The sequence below is a fragment of the Podarcis melisellensis genome (assembly GCF_964234715.1).
Source record: "Podarcis melisellensis genome assembly, chromosome: 2".
Taxonomy (NCBI): Eukaryota; Metazoa; Chordata; class Lepidosauria; order Squamata; family Lacertidae; genus Podarcis; species Podarcis melisellensis.
Genome location: NC_138529.1, coordinates 68,119,691 through 68,137,068, shown reverse-complemented (window position 1 = coordinate 68,137,068; position 17,378 = coordinate 68,119,691). Strand labels below are relative to the sequence as shown.

The window sequence follows — 17,378 nt, the reverse complement described above, 5'->3', positions numbered from 1 at the left end:
TTCTACTCCAGTGGGGAGTTTCCCTTAGACAATGTGTTGGATCATGGCGATGAAGATAATAGAGTTGGGGTGATAACTCATTCCTGTTTAACGCCTGATCCCACTGTGAACGGTTCATTTTGAGAGCCATTGTTATCCACAATTGTTGCAGTCATATTATCATGGATGAGTCAAAGGATGTTCACAAATTTATCTGGGCAGCCGATTTTCAGAAGGACACTCCACAGGACAGTGCAATTTACAGTGTCGAAGGCCTTAGTCAGGTCAATAAATGCCACATACAGGGCTTGGTTTTGCTCTCTGCATTTTCTTTGCCAAGCAGTGAAAATCATATCCACTGTCCCCCTAGAACGTCAAAAACCATTTTGGGAAGAATATCCTCAGATATAGCTAGGAGATGGTTTGCCAAAATCCTTGCAAGAATTTTTCCAGCCACAGCTAATAAAGAGATGCCTCAATAGTTTCCACAAACCGTTCTATCATCTTTAAAAAAAAAATTGATTTTTTTTCTTCTAAGTCTGCTGGGATCTCTTCTTCCTCCCAGATTTTTTTGATGAGCTCTTGAAGTTGTTGTGTAAGTTCAATTCCGCCCAATTTGAAGACTTCAGCATGTATCCCATCAGGTCTGCTGGCTTTGTTGTTTTTCATTTGGTTAATAGCTGTACACAACTCGCCCAGATTTGGACATACTGCAAGTTCATCTCCAATTTGTTTTTGTGGGATTTGTGAGAGGACCTCAGCAGCTACGGGGAAGTTGCCTTCCATTGCTACATCAACTTTTTATTACCATTTTAGACTTACCAGATTTCTCTTATCTAAAATCTTAAAATTTTAAGAGACCACATACCAAGTGCCCAGGATGCGGATCTGCCTATGGAAGGAGGCAGGTCAAAGGTAACTTTCCCAATCCCCTTCTCTTCCTGGCTATTCCAAGGGTCAAGAGACATTTCTGAATAGGGTAGACTGTGATGTACAGGGATATAGTGTAAAACTGGGCAGATGCATCTCCTGTGAGTAGAAACTACACTTACAGAAGTTACTTCACTAACTTTCTGTTATTTCTCCCTTTCCCCATAATGCCCCACTTAGTCACTTTCCACCCCACCCCACCCCACTTCCGTAGGTGGGGTTTACCAATTGCACAGATTTGCAAAAGTTGTAATGCAGACGCTAAACGGTTAGTCAAATACATTGTAAAGGGAGCAACACAGTGAAATGAGAAAACCCACATGACCATAAAGGAAATATTTATTAAAATATAATCAAAGAAACTGTCAAACTTCTAACAAAAGCCAGGAGAGAGTTGAAGGGAGAAACATCTGTACAGGAAACATCATTGGAAATGCTTTTACATGCTTTATTGTTTAAGTTTCACAGTTTAGTTATTGGCTACAAAAATATATTTCTGAAACTCTGAGTCCTCTATAAAAAAAGCTGGTCAGCAACAGCAAACCTGACAAGCAGAATATACCTTAGGACAGAGTGAGCTCCTCCTGCAGATAAGCTTGGCATGACCCAGGGCACTCCTGCCTCAACGTTAGGAACAAATGTTCTTTGGGATTAAGCTCCACATTAATTCTGAAGGAAGTCTATTCTTCCTCCAGCATGCATAAAACTTGGAGCAAGGAGTTTCACATCTATACATGTGAGAAGGGGTCACTGAACCAATGTTTAGTGTCAGGAGAGAGACTCCACTTTAGCATTACCCTTTCTTGTGGCAACTGCTAGTCTGAACCAAAAATATACCATGATGTGCAACTGGAGCACTTTCATCAGCACCTGGCCCATCCTGCTTTCTGGGGAAAAACCCCTTGATTAGCTAAGGAGTCTCAAACCTGATCTGGATCCTCAAGCGATGCCACTCTGGCAGTTTCAAAGTTGTTTTATTTCCCAAATGTAGGTCTAGGTAATACTGGCTATCTTTGAGGGCTTAAGGCTTATACAATGTTCACCAGCATTCAGAGACTGACACAGCCTTATCATTTATGTATTTCTAGTATGCCAATCAGCACGGTTTCTACAAAACAAAAGGCTCAGTGCTAGCCAGCTGGGATCTTCCCAATTTCTCTCCTTATGGAGGTTTTTACCTGATAAGTCTTTAGAGGTATTCATGTGTAAAAAATAGTTTTGCTTACTAATATATGGTTGCCACTTTTAATTAAGTGTATCTTACACTACTCCCTGAAACAGGCAAGATGAACAGACTCTGGGCAATCCCACAACTGGGGACCTTGATCAGAAAATCTTACAAACAGAATTTAGGAATTGCTAGCAGCAAGCTGAGCAAAAGATGCTGCTGATTTTCTCTGCTTGTAATACAATGTGACACTGGGGCAATAGGCATCCTATTCTCCACTGCAGGAATGCTCAACCCATGGGTTGACAGAACTTATTAGTCGGGTTGTAACAGGACAGTGAAATACATCAGTATCTCCTATCCAAGTATGAAATCTAATCAAACCTGGTATCCTGAGAATTTCAGCTTTCATTTTTTAAAGCACATTCCTGCTCTTATGGTCGTAGCCAACAGCTTGACAATGCATAACTAATGTTGAGTAAAGTACAAGAAACTAAAAGGCAGAGTGGCAGGGCACTAGAGCCCTGCAATTCCCTGCTCTTCCTCAATGGCTATTTCCTACCGTCTTTCTCACTAATCCCAATTTCTCTACAATTCCCTGCCGTTTCTGTAAAAATACCCTAAACATGATGGTCTATTGGAAGCAGAATATGCACATTTATAATATTATGAATCAGAATTTTGAGTGCCGTGTAATGGGGAGGTTGGTGGAGAATACACACAACCCTGAACTGCCCTCTGGAGTAGCACCTAATGTTATGGATATCTGAGGCACATCAGCAATGTGTGAATGTTTTGTAGATTGGGATTTTCTCCTCAACAGATTGTGAAATGTAATACATGCAGCCCACCTCACAGCTGGCTAGTTTGCCCACTACAGAGAGCAGAGTTTTTCAAGGGCTGGTGCGGACACAATTCTGGCCCTTGGCTCAGGCCAACAGATCAACAGCAAACAATAAGATCACATCTCCGTCTCCTCTCACAGATACATTCCTTTAGCTCTCTTTGCCCTTGTTTAGAGTTAGGTCTGAGCAATATTAATCTTGATTAACACAGATGTGAACCTAGATTTTGGAACTGAAGGTGGGGAATGGTGCGGGCACAGGAAATTTACACAGGAGAAAGGAAGGGGTGAGGAAGTGTCTTGTCACACAGGCTACTCCCATTTTCTTTAACCCAAGTTAAAGGCCAGCATTGTGTTATATTTGCAACAACCCAAATGGCAATGCATTCCAGTTTTCAGGTTGGTTAGAGCAGATTAGTATGCAGATCAAATAAAAAGCTGAAACTGTTATTTTTGCCCCAATTTAAATCTCTTCAGAGGTGAAGGCTTCACTCAAAGGTTCCCCACATTTACTGCCACACACTTAGCACTAACATCTGTTAGCATGCCCCCCCATGCACAGACTGCTAAAAACCCTGAGCGACCCAAGAGGTATGTGAATTTTAAACATGAAGTCATAATCATCCAAGAGATTATAAAGCTATTGTGCCTCCCCCACTACCAGAGCCTACATTACACCAAACACTTCCAACTCACATTCTAACAAAGCACACACTACAAGGGCACCATATACCATCTCACAATACAAAAGTAAGATTTTTCTTGCTCAGCGCTTCCCTCACTTGAAAGGGATTCTCTGTACACCTGTCAGTTAGCACTTGGCATTGAAGAAATCCTGCCAATATCTGCAGACAGTCTTGGAAAATTGGGATGCTTGGGGACATGCTGGCCCATTATCAATGTTCAGTTGTAAGCAAGATCTAGGATGAGGTTTCTACTCCACCCAGTTCCCAGATTGCCTGGCTGGCATTTTGTTTGGAAGAAAACAAGGTAAAGTTGAATTCTGATTACAACAAAAAATTCCTATTCTTCACCCCCAATTGTTTTCTGAGCTTAATACTTAGGCGGTCTGATTATAAGCCATAACATTTTCCTAGTCAAAGAGTTCTGTAAAGTCCAAGCAACGTGACAAGGCTATCCTCCAACAATAATAAATACTTTGTTTAATTATGAACTATATGCTGTGTGGACAGTGCCAGGGAATAAGAATTTATTCACCTCATAAGAGACAATGTACAGCACTAGTTCTGCCTTTAAATCTGGTTTAAATGCCTTGGTTAAAACATACCCCTGTTGGTTTTTTTAAAAGGCGACTGCCATAGTTTGCCACACACCAACTATTTCTCCCCAAGAAGAATCTGTGTGGCCATCTGTAGGTTTTGAGAATGAATTCTGTTGGTTGGTTTTTTTGCAAGACAAGGACTCAATTCAGAGAAAGGGGTTGAAGTAAAGAACTTGAAAATTCAGCACGCACACACCTGGGACATTTCATACGAAACAAAAATAAGGGAAGAATCCTGGCTTGGCCTTTGATGCGTGTTAAGAGACAGGTCAACGAGACTTAGGTCCCAAGTTAAGTTCTAGGATTTCAGCATAATCATCTTATTGTAGCAAAGTTGCACTAATAAGCGTGCAAAGAGCAGGCATTTATGTAACCTGACACCTTGATTTCTGAAACGCCTTCTGCCTCCCTATATGGAGCTGACTCCTCATTCCCTGAGCTGGGCCCAAATCTCAGTTGAATCTTCCTCCCTGTAACTTCGCAAGCATCTTGGCTGTCGATGCAAATTCTCTGCACATCTTGAAACACAAATTAGATTCCAGGCAGAATTTCCAATTCACTCTGGTTCGTATAATTACTTACCCCCAGCATCCTAGGAGCAAATCACCCACCAAGCACATCAGTTAAGAGCATACAGGCAGGCCAAAGCAGTAAATGCCCACAACTGAGCCAGGGCTCCCCTTCCTACCAAGCAAACCTACATGCGCACCTTCCCTCCCCATTACAGTGTACTTTGCCCCTTGTACCTGAAACTCTGCTGACCTTCAACCTAAGAAACCACCTTAAATTCAGACCAGTCTTGTTCTGGAATCACTGGAATTCTCAGTATTCTACTCAGGTACTGTTTTCCCGTATATCACACAGTGGAGGCAGGGGCAAGGAAACCTGCATGTTAAAACTAAACATTACCAAGAGGGTGAAAAGTCACTGCTTCATTGCCCCAGATAAGGAAAAAGATTCACCAAAAGATTTAAACTAAATCTGATATAAAATATCTGTTTAAAGGCAAGAGCTAGAATTTGCCAACAATGAAATGCATTCTCCTGTCCGGTGCGAACAGGAAATAGTCCACAGGGATCACAATATGTCCTAAAAAAAATGGAGGCATTCCCTGCTTTCTCATGGGGGGATAAAGAGAACAGAGATGCTACTGGTCAGTGGAGATTTCTCTGTCTGGCTCCAATTTGCTTGACTCTCCCGGAGAAGGGGTATGGGGTGCAGAGTGAGACACAGAGGGAATACCGTGAGGTACAATCCCCTCTACTGGTGGCTCTGGGAGCCCTGTGGCTGCTACTCCCACTACTCCTGGAGGAAACCTGCCACAAAAAAGAAAGCACAGGGTGATTACAATCCAGGGAGTGTTTCCTTGAAGGTTTCACTGACATTATATAAAAGGCATTCAGAAATTAAGCAATTAAGTGAAGGTTAGTAGGAAATGGCATTACAGTAAATTCTATTACAGCTTTAACTTGGCATTTATCAGGCCACAATCCTCTGGCCACTATCTTCCGAAGCAGGTTTTGTCTTAATTGCTGCAGGGTAGAGCTACATATTAGGGACACGGGTGGCGCTGTGGGTTAAACCACAGAGCCTAGGACTTGCCGATCAGAAGACCGGCAGTTCAAATCCCCGCGACGGGGTGAGCTCCCGTTGCTCGGTCCCTGCTCCTGCCAACCTAGCAATTTGAAAGCACGTCAAAGTGCAAGTAAATAAATAGGTACACGGGAAGGTAAATGGTGTTTCCGTGCACTGCTCTGGTTCTCCAGAAGTGGCTTAGTCATGCTGGCCACATGACCCGGAAGCTGTACTCCGGCTCCCTTGGCCAATAAAGTGAGATGAACGCCGCAACCCCAGAGTCGGTCACGACTGGACCTAAGGGTCAGGGGTCCCTTTACCTTTACCTAGAGCTACATATTAAAATCATTACAAGGGTGCCTAGCCAGTAACCCATCTGAAAAAGGTCCTGAAGCCCTCTGGCTAACCTGGGTTGGTGCTCTTTATTCAAGAGCTACAATCTACAAAGCAATGCAGCTTTATTTCAAATGAGTTTGCTGCCAGAAAGAAGGTGGACAGGGAGGCTGGGTCAGTCTCACAAAGCTAGATAAATTTTCTGAATACAATCCTTTTGAGACCTGATGCATACGTGACCTGTGCAAAAAGCTTTTGGTAAGAATGCATGCACATCTCACCTGTAAGCTGCAGCTCCGTTAAGCTCTGGATGCACAGCTGCAGGGTCAATACTGGACCACTGAGCTGCTAAAAGCAAGTACTCCTTATTAACACAGTTCCTCAAATGATCAGGTATGACACCTAAAACAAAGTCAAAATATACAGAGGTATATTAGATGCTAATGCCAGTTATTTACACCCAAATGTCACAGGGGAAAGATACCCTAACTGCTTCTCTACTTTGTATATAGGATGCAAGATAGATCCACAAATATAATATGAAAAATAAGAATGGTGTAGTGCAAGAAAAATTTGCTTGTTTCTTCCACAGTGTTCATGAGAAACGATTCCCTTAACTGCAGTTTCTAGGTGCACCAATGTCATTAGACATGACTGCTGTCAAGAAAATCCTCCAAGGCATCACTCCATGTTGAAACAGCACCAAACATCTCCCAAACACCAGGGTAGGAAAACAGTCTAATTCAGGCACCCCCAACCTTCAGCCCTCTAGATGTTCTGGACTACAATTCCCATCATCCCTGACCACTGGTCCTGTTAGCTAGGGATCATGGGAGTTGTAGGCCAAAACATCTGGAGGGCCGCAGGTTGGGGGTGCCAGGCCTAAGTGGTCTAAAAAGCTAAAGAACTAATCCAGTGACTTAATTTCCACCTCCACCAATTAGGCAAGGAGCTCCATCACAACAGTTGTATAGACCTATCCCAGTGAAACAATCTCTGAAGCAAAAGCAGAGCTACCTGTGATGGCTCTTCGGATCTCCTTAGCTGCATCCTCTCTAGATTCAATGGAGGCCTGTTCACTGTACCAGGCTGTGTGAGGAGTACAGATCACGTTGGGGGCATCTTTGAGGGGTCCATTCGCAAAGCTGTGATGTAGAGAAAGGGGCATTATTTTTTATTATGATCTCTGGCAGCCCTAACACTTGGAGAAGGAGAGGTGAAAAGCGGTATAGGCTGGCAGCAGTACAGAGCAATAGTGGAGTTGTTACCTGAAGGGTTCTGACTCATGAACATCCAATGCTGCCCCTCTGATTCTTCCTTCCTTTAGGGCTTGAGCCAGGGCTCTCTCTTCAACTAGTCCTCCACGAGCTGTATTCACCAGAAAGCAGCCTTGGCGCATCTGCAAAAAAAAAAAATACAGGCTACTGTTGAGCTTGAATAACCTACTATTGAGTCCAAATTACATTATTGTTCGTAAAATTTAAATGGAGCACAGTTTAAAAGGAGTATGGGACAATCAGGACAGAATAGATTTGAAGTATTTCCCTCACATACATTCTGAAATACACAATTTTCCTACTCAAAAACACACTTAGGGCTCAGCACAACATCACACAAAAAATAACATAAATCTTCAAAAGGTGCCCAGGGAGCAGGGAAAAGAGAAAAGAAGGGGAATCTAACAACAGAAACTTGGAGGTGGGGGGACAGACGTTGAAAATAGTGCCTGAGAGGTTCATCATCTGTTCATTTTCTGCACTCTTCATCACCAACCAGAACAACTGCTTTTAGGTTCTGTTGGGATCCCTCTCAAGGTTTTTAAAAGTAGTAGTTGAAGAGAACAGCCAACATTTGGATCATGGGGTGACAACAATTGGGAAGAACCATTACTGCAAACCCATATAACAGAAGTACAAAAATTAGACCTCAAATGAAACAAGAATTGAGTCACTATAGTATAAAACCACACTCGCTCTAAAAAGAACATTGAGTGGGCAAACCGGGAAGAACATGACATTAAAAGAATCTGGAGTTGTTTGCAACAGTTCAGTGCTGTCACTGTTCTTTGCTTACTCAGCACTGCCAGTTACAGACTTTATTATATTTAGACTGAAGCCAAACATTTGTTACAGGCAGTTTCTAATCACAGAATCAATCTATTCACAACAAAAGAAGCCACGCTCAGCAGAAATGCAAGCACCAGATCCACACATTTCTAGCTTTCATGAAACCACCCTACAGCAGCAACTTATACTCCCAGCACAATGCAATGTTGCACCTGTTTAATGGCAAAGTCATTGATGAGGTGATGATTATGTTCGTTGAGGCTGCAGTGCAATGTGATGCAGTCACTGTGCATGAGCAGATCTTGCAGGGTGCTCATCCGCTGTAACCCCAGGGAACGCTCCACTCCATGAGGCAGATATGGATCGTAGAAAATCACATTGAAGCCAAAGGGTTTTGCTCGCAGAGCAACTGCTTGCCCAACTCGACCTTGGAAAAAAGGAACACATATTCACCTGAATAACAGCACAACACATTCCTCCCAAAGAGCTAAGTCATTGGGAGGAGACTTGGAATGACCTACGAAACACTATACTCTTTTTTTTAGGGATAGAGAGAAGGGGAGGGAAGACTGATGGTGGGCGCTGAGGTCTTCTGTGTATTCTCTCCAAGGAAACAGACCCCACATATATGCAACAGTTGTGATCAATGGACTAGTTGAGGTTCTTTGCAAGCACTGCAGAACGCAACTGAAGTTTCGATTGTTCACAATACTAGAGTCTTCCCTAACTTGGGGCCCTCCGTGTTTCGGACTGCAATTCCCACCAGCCCCAGCCAGCATGGATAATAGTCAGGAATGTTGGAAGTTATAGGCCAAAACACTTGGACAGCCCCAAATTGGGAAGGGCTGCTCTACCAGGTGAACTACTGGCCTAACTAAATATAAGGCAGATACCAATGCCACCCCAAATCTATCAGTGGGAACCTCCCATTCGCACTAGGAGCAACAAAGTTGAACTACAAAACCAACAAGGCAGAAAGGCTGAATGAGCAGGAGCGTCATTCAACATGCGACACCCATTTCTGCAAACTTTCAATTTAACGATTAGATAAGTCTCTCCACATCTAGTAAATTTCCCATACAGGTAAGTCCCCATTTACATAGATGTTATGTTCCAGACTTCTATGCATGTCAATGAAAGACATATAAATGGGGAGCACCCTGGAGAGTCCTAGGGGCTTGCGAGGAGACCCACCCCAAAGCCGGAAGATATAAAGAAGCAGTCAAGAATGTTTTGGGCTTAGACATTCCCTCCTCACCTCACCTGTCTTTTACCTCTCCGATCCTGGTTTGCAGTAGAAGCACAAACCATAGCAATGGTTTGCCTCAAGCTATGAAAAGAGGGAGAGAGCTGCCACACTGCAAGGCTCCTTCACGACAGGAGAGGGACTGTGAGCAACATCATGGGAGGGGTGACTCTAGGACCAAGGTGAAACTGTAAAGCTCCCTTGTTATTTTTGCTATTGGATGCTGGATGTTGTTTATGTAATCTTGATATATTAATAGTACTGAAAAGTTTATCAACTGTTGTTATTATTTATTAAATTTGTACACTGCCCTTCATCCAGGTCACAGGGTGGTTGACAACATTATTGATTAATTATATTTTATTTTATTTTTTATACCCCGGCATATCTAAAAACATAATAAAAATATCAAAGCAAAGCAATAAAAACCTCCCAATACAGGGCCGCCTTCAGATGTTTTATAACAGTTACGTAATTCTTTATCTCCTTGACATCTGAAGGGAGGGCGTTCCACAGGGAGGGCGCCACTACTGAGAATAATACAAAATGAGAACACAAAATACATAATAATGCCACTTCTCCCACAAAAACATTTAAAGGCCATAAGGCCTAGTTATAGAGAAACATTTTCACCTGGCGCCTGAAGATATGTAATGAAGCCGCCAGGCAAGCCTCCCTGGGGAGAGAATTCCACAACAAAGGAGCCACTGCAAAAAAGGTCCATTCTTGTGTTGCCACCCTCTCATGGAGGAGGCACACAAAGAGGATGATGATCAGATTATTATATTTGCTACTGTATTGTTTTGCTACGTTATTATGAAATAGTTTTTGCACTCTTTGCTTTTGAAATGCATTCCTGTTTTCATTGCTGCAAGCCACTTGGAGCATTATTTTTTGTGGAAAGGCAGTATACAAATGAATAAATGAAAGTCTGATCTTATATCTCTGAGCAGTTTGGTCTAAACTATGTCTGTATCTCTAGGAGCAGCCAATTTCTTACCAAGGCCAATGATGCCCAAGGTCTCCCCACGGATACGCACAGCACCTCCAGCCACCTCTCTGATTTGCTCCATACTTGAGGCTCTGTTTCCTTCTCGCATGGCCTGGTGGAGCCAAGTAACCCGACGATAAAGATTTAGAATGTGGCAAAGGGTAGAATCAGCTGTCTCTTCCACAGATGAAGAAGGGACGTTGCACACTGCAATGCCTGAGGAAATAGGAAGAAGAGGCTAGTGCAATTCCCAAACAATCTCAATACAGATGAAGAAAAGGGATTCCCCAACACTCCAGAGCTACAAACAAAGCAATATATTTGATACTGACACGAGCACATTGCCCAACATTTTAATGTACAGCAAAATCCTGTTCCCACTATCAACACCATGATAATTTGGGGGACAGGAAAACTCTCTGTCACAATCAGGCAGTTGGATGAAGGAGAGAAGAAGCTGCTTTGCACCAAATCAGGTAAGTAGGCTATCTAATTTAGTCCTGTTTTTATCTGATATTAGCTGTCCAACTTCTGAGGCAGAGGTTCTCCCCAGCCCTGCTACCTAAAAGATTTTAAACGGTATGTATCAGTGACTAAACCTGAGAGAACCTTCTATTCACAACACATGTCACTTACTATTTAGCTATGATCTATCCACAAGGGACTCGATTATATACCACATTTTTCTGTGTATAAGACTAGGTTTTCCCCCTAAAAATGTCAAAAAATGGGGGCTTTTTATACACAAATACACCCCCCCATTTTCTTAAACTGAAGCCCCCCAAAATAGGGGCCATCTTATACATGGGGGAGTCTTATAGACGGGAAAATAGGGTAATTCTTTTCTTGAAAATACTTGCCCATGTGGAAATCATAGCTCAGGAGACACTATAGTCTAAAAGCGCCACAATACTCCATTTGGCATTAAACACTTCAAGAAGACTATACAGACAGACCACCACCAAAACTCAAGAGAATTTAGGTTATTCAGTACGACAAGAGTTTAAGGCTAGGACTGCAGAATCTATAGGAACTCCATTACATGGCTCTCACACAGGTGTTGAGATCAGTAGCAGAACACTTACTGCTTTTAAGCTAGACGTATACGTAGAGTTTAATTTGCAAACTACGCTATACTTTTGTATTGTGTTTGCTTAATTAGTAATTAGGTGTCATGGACTTTGAAGACGCTTGAACTCAGGACGAAAGGGATAAACGTGCTAAGAGGAAGGCACATTTGGCAAACTCTCACCATGATCAACTCCCACCCAGAAACCTATGTGCTCACTGTGAAAGGATGTATGGATTCAGAATTGGCTTCCACAGTCACTTATGGACTCACTGTTAAGACTGTGTTCATGGAAGACAATCTTACTTGGCTACGAGTGATTGCCAAAGAAAGAAGAAGTCTACTTATTAAAATGGTTTACATCTTGAACCAAAGTATCCTTGTGAAAAAAGGCCCACTGAAATCAGTAAATTATCTCCACATAAATCGGCTTAGGATCAGAAAGTTAGAAAATTACAGCCTTAGCTAACATAGCAACCAGAACATTAGCAGCCTGTAAAAACTGTTGCTCAAAGCAAACACAAGTACTATGCTGTTAGTGCATGTCCTCATAGGTCTGCCACTACATGCAACAAGTAGCTATTTAACAGCTTACATTTTATAAAATTCCTAAAATAGTTCTAATCCATAGTAGGTCTAACTTATAGGGGTTCTTATGAAAGCAAATGTATTAAAATAAAACAGTGGTGCGCTTTGCAAATTTCTCTCTATCTGCAATAGTGAGCATTTCATCGCTTCTTAGGAGTTTATGATTTTGGCTAGCCCCCAATTTAGACCCAGTAAACTGAACACAAAGAGGCAGTGCACATGTTTTCACTCTATGTATTCATTTATTTTTTAGAAAATATTGCACTGGGATCACCATACCTAATTCTGCAGCTGACTTGATATCCACATTGTCATAGCCACTGCCAATTCGCACAATGACCCGGAGAGCTTTGAACTTCTCCAGGTCCTGGCGCGACAAGGTAATGGTGTGGTACATCAGAGCCCCAACAGCTTCATTTAGCACCTATGGGAAGACAGAACAACAGAATAATGCTTGCTCCACAGCATTAGAACTAGTCAGATCAGGATTCTGCAAACCCACTTACTTGATTGCCAGCAGCATTGCCCCTCCCTGCCCCACCCCACACACCCAGCATAAGGATCCTTTTCCCTAAGTTCTGTGAAGCAGTGGTTTTTGCAGAAGGCACAAGCAGCATCTCAGTGCTTTTACAGAAGAAGAGAAACCACTCACTTTCCCTCAATTTGTCTTGAGTTCTCATTGAATTCAAGGGAGGAGTTGTTTCTCTCCCTCCCCCATGGCCTTCTGCAGTAGACAGAAACAGCAAGCCATAGAGTGTGGCTTCTGCACAAGCTCAGTGTGAAGTCTAAGAAAATGCATCACCCTCCCACAAATTCTCTGCTAAATTCTTTGCAAATTCATTGGGCTTCTGCAGAATTTGGGGGGAGGGGGTTGGAAGCAACTACAAATAGTAGCTAGTTATTAAAGATGTTCTTGTTTAAGTGTGTTTACCTTTTCATGGATTTCCTGAGTTGACTGTGCATCACAGAAAGCCACTGTGGCAACATCCTTCAGGATGGGCATCTCTACAGTGCAATCTCTGCCATCCAGGAGGGCAACCAGCGGACGGGCTTGCATTGGGCCATTACCAATAGGAGGCCTTATACCTACAGGGAAAAAGCATCTTAATGAGCTGCAAATGTGACAATGACAAGATTCTTATGTCAGTCCTAAGCAAACATCACCAAGAATTCGTAGTGAAAACAAATGTAAGGGTTAGGGGGGAATCCGAGAAGAGTCACAGCTCAGTGCTAAAGCACATGCTTTGCATGCAGGAGGTCACAGACTCAATCCCAAATATTTCCAGAACTGAAAAACACACCTGTCTAAAACGCTAGAGAGCTGCTGCCAACCACTGTAAACATTATAAAGCTAGTATGCCAGTGGTCTGATCTGGCACAGGCAGCTTTCTGTGTTGCTTTTCTTACATGCAAAGACTACCATGAATCACTTGTGTCATACCAGCATGCAAACATTACCTGAATTCATGATGCATGCAACAGGACCCAGAGATACTTGCAAACTATTTAACCAGTTCTGAAGTTTGGCTATTCACAGACCTTTTATAAAGTCAATTATCATATAACAGATACTGATAACCCGTTCACAAATGTATGTAATTTGGGAGTTATCTGTAGAAAAAATAAAATTAGAAGAGCAATATTTTTCACAAGTTACTTTGAAGGAAATAGGTCTAAAAGCAATCTGAGAGGAGTGTGGAGATAAGGCAAACAGCTTTTCTTGAACAGAAGCAGTGTCTCTAAGTCTCTATACAAAGTGATGACAACCCACAAAAACAACGCTTTGTATTTTGTGCTCATTTCAGGAAGCATGCAGTTGTTTGAAACATGCAAACCTAAAACCATGGTTTCAAAGTTTAGTCTGAAACAAACCATAGTTAACCACAGTTTGTCTGTTAGGATGGCACAAGCTGTGGCTAAGCTTCCAGACTCTCAGTCCAGAGATAGAAAAGTGTATCTGCTTGTTCTGGTGAACAGAGGAAGCCTCAGGCTCATCTTGCTATCCACAGGGATAATGATAATCAAGCCTTACAAAGGAGTAAATTCAATAGAAAGAGACATTGCCAAACACCATGCACAGAATCATGCTGCAGTACAAAGCAAGGACAGTTTATCTAACAGAGATCAAACTTCAACCATGCATGCAACTAGTTGAAGGGAAGGGAACTGACAATATGTTTTGAGGGTGAATCCAAACACCTTTTGAAAAACTGGACCCACCCTCCCTAGTTAAGACATTGTGTGTATATGTGTGTGTCCAGGGTATGGAGACAGTACAGTTGATGCCTGAGTCTAGTCAGTAAAAATCTAAGATAATGAAGGAGTGAGTGAAGAGCTAAGCACTCTGCTTTGATAAATCACAATATAATCAGGAAAGGAGGAACAAAGGAGACATTTGCACTTGCATCAGCATCTTCCCCTGTCTCTTTAGGATGCTACACAGATACAGGATTATTTGTGCAATAGTGTTAGGCCACAGGGCATTATACGCAGAGTGTCACCCAAGAATGGTCCAGCTCACACATTAAAGCATACAGATAAGAAACCATTGTCGGGCAATTAAAGGAATTAGTCACAAGATGAGGCAACCACTGCATAAGAATTAAGAAAGCATAATGTCAAATAACAGCTGAGCCAGCAACACAACCCGTTTCTTCACAATTCTCTTTACTTTCAAGTAACCACACATCTGCTGCCGAACAGATGAAGTTCCTTACTCTCTTTTCTAACTTTACTTTAGAACAGTCTTGCAGATGTCCTCTTGACTCAGGGAAAGAACAATACCTTCCAGCCTCACTACTTAGATCAGACTGGGTTACTTTGGCAAGCAGACAAGCTGAAAATTTATATGAAGTCTGGAGAAGTGGGCGGTGACTCCAGAGACCACATTAACAGTATTCCAATTAAGAAAAAAGGGGCAATGACACAGAGTCTTAAAAGGGGGCTGTGAATAATGGACTGATTCCAGATTTAGTCCAACTTAAGTCCCATTGAATAAATGAGACTTCACTTCAACTAACCTAATCCAGATCCAATACAATGTTCTGTACTTTTCAGTTAGACTGGACCCCCAATTTCCCACACAATGCGAGAAGACTCAGGAAGCACCTGTCAGAAGCATCAACTGTTTACTTGGGAGAGGTTTACTTGGACTCTCCCATCAGGCACAACCCAGCTGCCAGAGCTTCTAATGACCCACCACCACAGCACAGCTTTTGCCAGATTCTGCCAAGATAAAAACCGTCAATCTTTTCTGCTCCACTTTGAAACATTAGACAGCTGTTTCCACGCCCTGCTTTAATGGAATTACTTTGTCTGAAAATTCAAGATAAGACTATGTCACTTTATAGTTCCATTTCTCCCACAAATTTGAATCCACTTTACTCCTAGTCTAGCACACCATGGGAGTAAAGCTGCTATTAGTAGTAGTTGTAGTAGTATCCCATCTTTTTCCCAGACAGGAACTCAAAGTGGCTTATGTAAATTAACACAGATAAACTATAAAATGCTAAAAACATATAAAGAGCAATTGTTAAAAAGCAATTAAGCTCTAATAGGATTAAAACATTATAAGAAACAAATTATTAAAATGCAGATAATAAAAACAGCAGTACTGTATTAAGAGCCCTTTCGGTTACTGGTCATGAACTTGTTAAGAGTTCATGACCAGAAAAGGAAAGCCCCGGTTCTCTTGGCCTTGGCTCTTTCTACCATCTACAATACAGGGAGCATGTGTAGCCACCTGAACCGCTCTGCAAGACCGGAAACGGGATGTGGCTGCCTTGCTCATGGCTCCCTAAAGGGCAGGGAGGCATTTGCACTTGGGCTAATCCTGCTCGTGTACACATTCAGTATCTGGACGGACCTGGCGAGGGTACCAGGATCTAAGCTTTGAGTGGCGAAAGGGCCACCACATCCAAGACCCCGTTAACAGAAAGGGGCGTGGGGGGCGCGAATAAACCCTCCGCCTGAAGTCGCCTGTCACTGCGGCGGAAGGGCGACGAGATCCTCCGCCGCTTGGCAGAAAGGAAGGCGCTCGCCCCGGGGCCAGGCCCCTTCCCCTTCCCCGCTGCCGCCCAGCGAACGCCTCCCTCCCTCCCTCCGCCCAGGGCGTTACCTTCGCAAATGCGGTCGAGCCTCTGGCGCTTCACTTTGTGCCTGTCCATGGGACACACCGAGGCAGGCCCGCGCGACTCTGAGCCCGGGAGAGGCGGGCGCTAGGGAGGCGCAAGCTCGGGGACCGGAGGAAGAGGCGGCGGCCTCGCCCCCGCCCAAAGACTCGCAGAGGCGGCGGCGGCGGCAGCGAGCAGCCCGCCTACAGCCGGAGGAGAAAAGGGCGGGGAGGAAAGGCCAGGCCAGCTCAGCGGATGCGCTCCGGGCGCCGTCCTCCTGCCTCTCGCCTGCCGCGGCCCTCCCCCCACCGCACGTCGCTCGCCACCGGCCTCCAAAAGGGAAGCGGAAGGCCTCGGCTGGGTCCGCGGAGGGCAAGATCCCCGTCGAAGCCGGAGCGCAACGGGCTGCGCAGCCATAGAGTAGCGCGCCCAGAGCGGCCCCCGGAAACCAATGTTCACTTCCGGTCCTCTGGGCTCTCCAGCGGCGCCGGCCACAATCCTGTCGAGCCAGGCGCAAGGCAAGAGCAGAGATTCAGGGGCGGCGAGGCAGAAAAAAATTAAATTAAAAGCAAGGCGTGGTTAAAGGTTCTGGTCGCGGCAGTACGTACTTTGAAGCATGGATAGAAGGATGTGTTTCCCTCACCCTTTTCGCCTCTTTAGGTGCCTTGTGCAAAGCAGAAACTCCTGAGGTGCAGCAATGAGAAAAGCTCCCGTTGGGTTTGTTTCAGCTATAAAGAACCACCACAGCTATAGCAGTTTATTATTAGGTGTGTTCACTTCCCGCCTTTCTTCAAGCTATATGTAGCATGAAAAATTAGCCAGGTCACCAGTGCTCATAAAGGGCACCATACAGGAATTCAAACAATCCTAGCGCAATAAAGCTATGGCAGTGGGCATTTTGTTGAACTTCTGCTTATGTAGCCTTTTAAAGGCACAGGTTTCCCATCCTGAAGTTCAGCTCCTTATATTCTAATAAAATCTTTTTTATCCCAATGAAACCTCCAAAGGGGTGCCATTGAGGCTCCCAACCTGTGTGTGTGTGTGTTTGCACACACACATGTGGGGGGGAGGGGGGACCAAACTGGGTCTTTGACCCAGGTGAAATAAAGCCTAGTTCTGCCCCTGTCCAAAAGCTGTTTTTAAAAAATATTAGTCTCACTTTTTGCAGTGTCTCAAAAATAACTTACATAAAAAG

At 43.6% G+C, this 17,378-nt stretch overlaps 1 protein-coding gene across 2 annotated transcripts; it reads right to left on the bottom strand.

The window, feature by feature from the left end:
- Nucleotides 1-1,230: 1,230 nt before the first annotated feature.
- Nucleotides 1,231-16,602, bottom strand: LOC309363839 (C-terminal-binding protein 2-like). Of its 2 annotated transcripts, none has more exons than XM_081900331.1 (9): nucleotides 16,189-16,602; nucleotides 13,003-13,157; nucleotides 12,351-12,495; nucleotides 10,424-10,630; nucleotides 8,390-8,604; nucleotides 7,380-7,510; nucleotides 7,129-7,256; nucleotides 6,393-6,513; nucleotides 1,231-5,519 (listed from the first exon to the last, which is right to left on the bottom strand). In XM_081900331.1, the coding sequence occupies exons 1-9, from the start codon at nucleotides 16,235-16,237 to the stop codon at nucleotides 5,351-5,353; spliced, it is 1,320 nt and encodes a 439-aa protein (XP_081756457.1). In that variant the 5' UTR covers nucleotides 16,238-16,602; the 3' UTR covers nucleotides 1,231-5,350. The 2 variants fall into 2 exon arrangements, with proteins under 2 accessions (XP_081756457.1, XP_081756458.1); XM_081900332.1 differs by lacking the exon at nucleotides 16,189-16,602 and adding an exon at nucleotides 15,271-15,520.
- Between the last annotated feature and the right edge of the window lie 776 nt (nucleotides 16,603-17,378).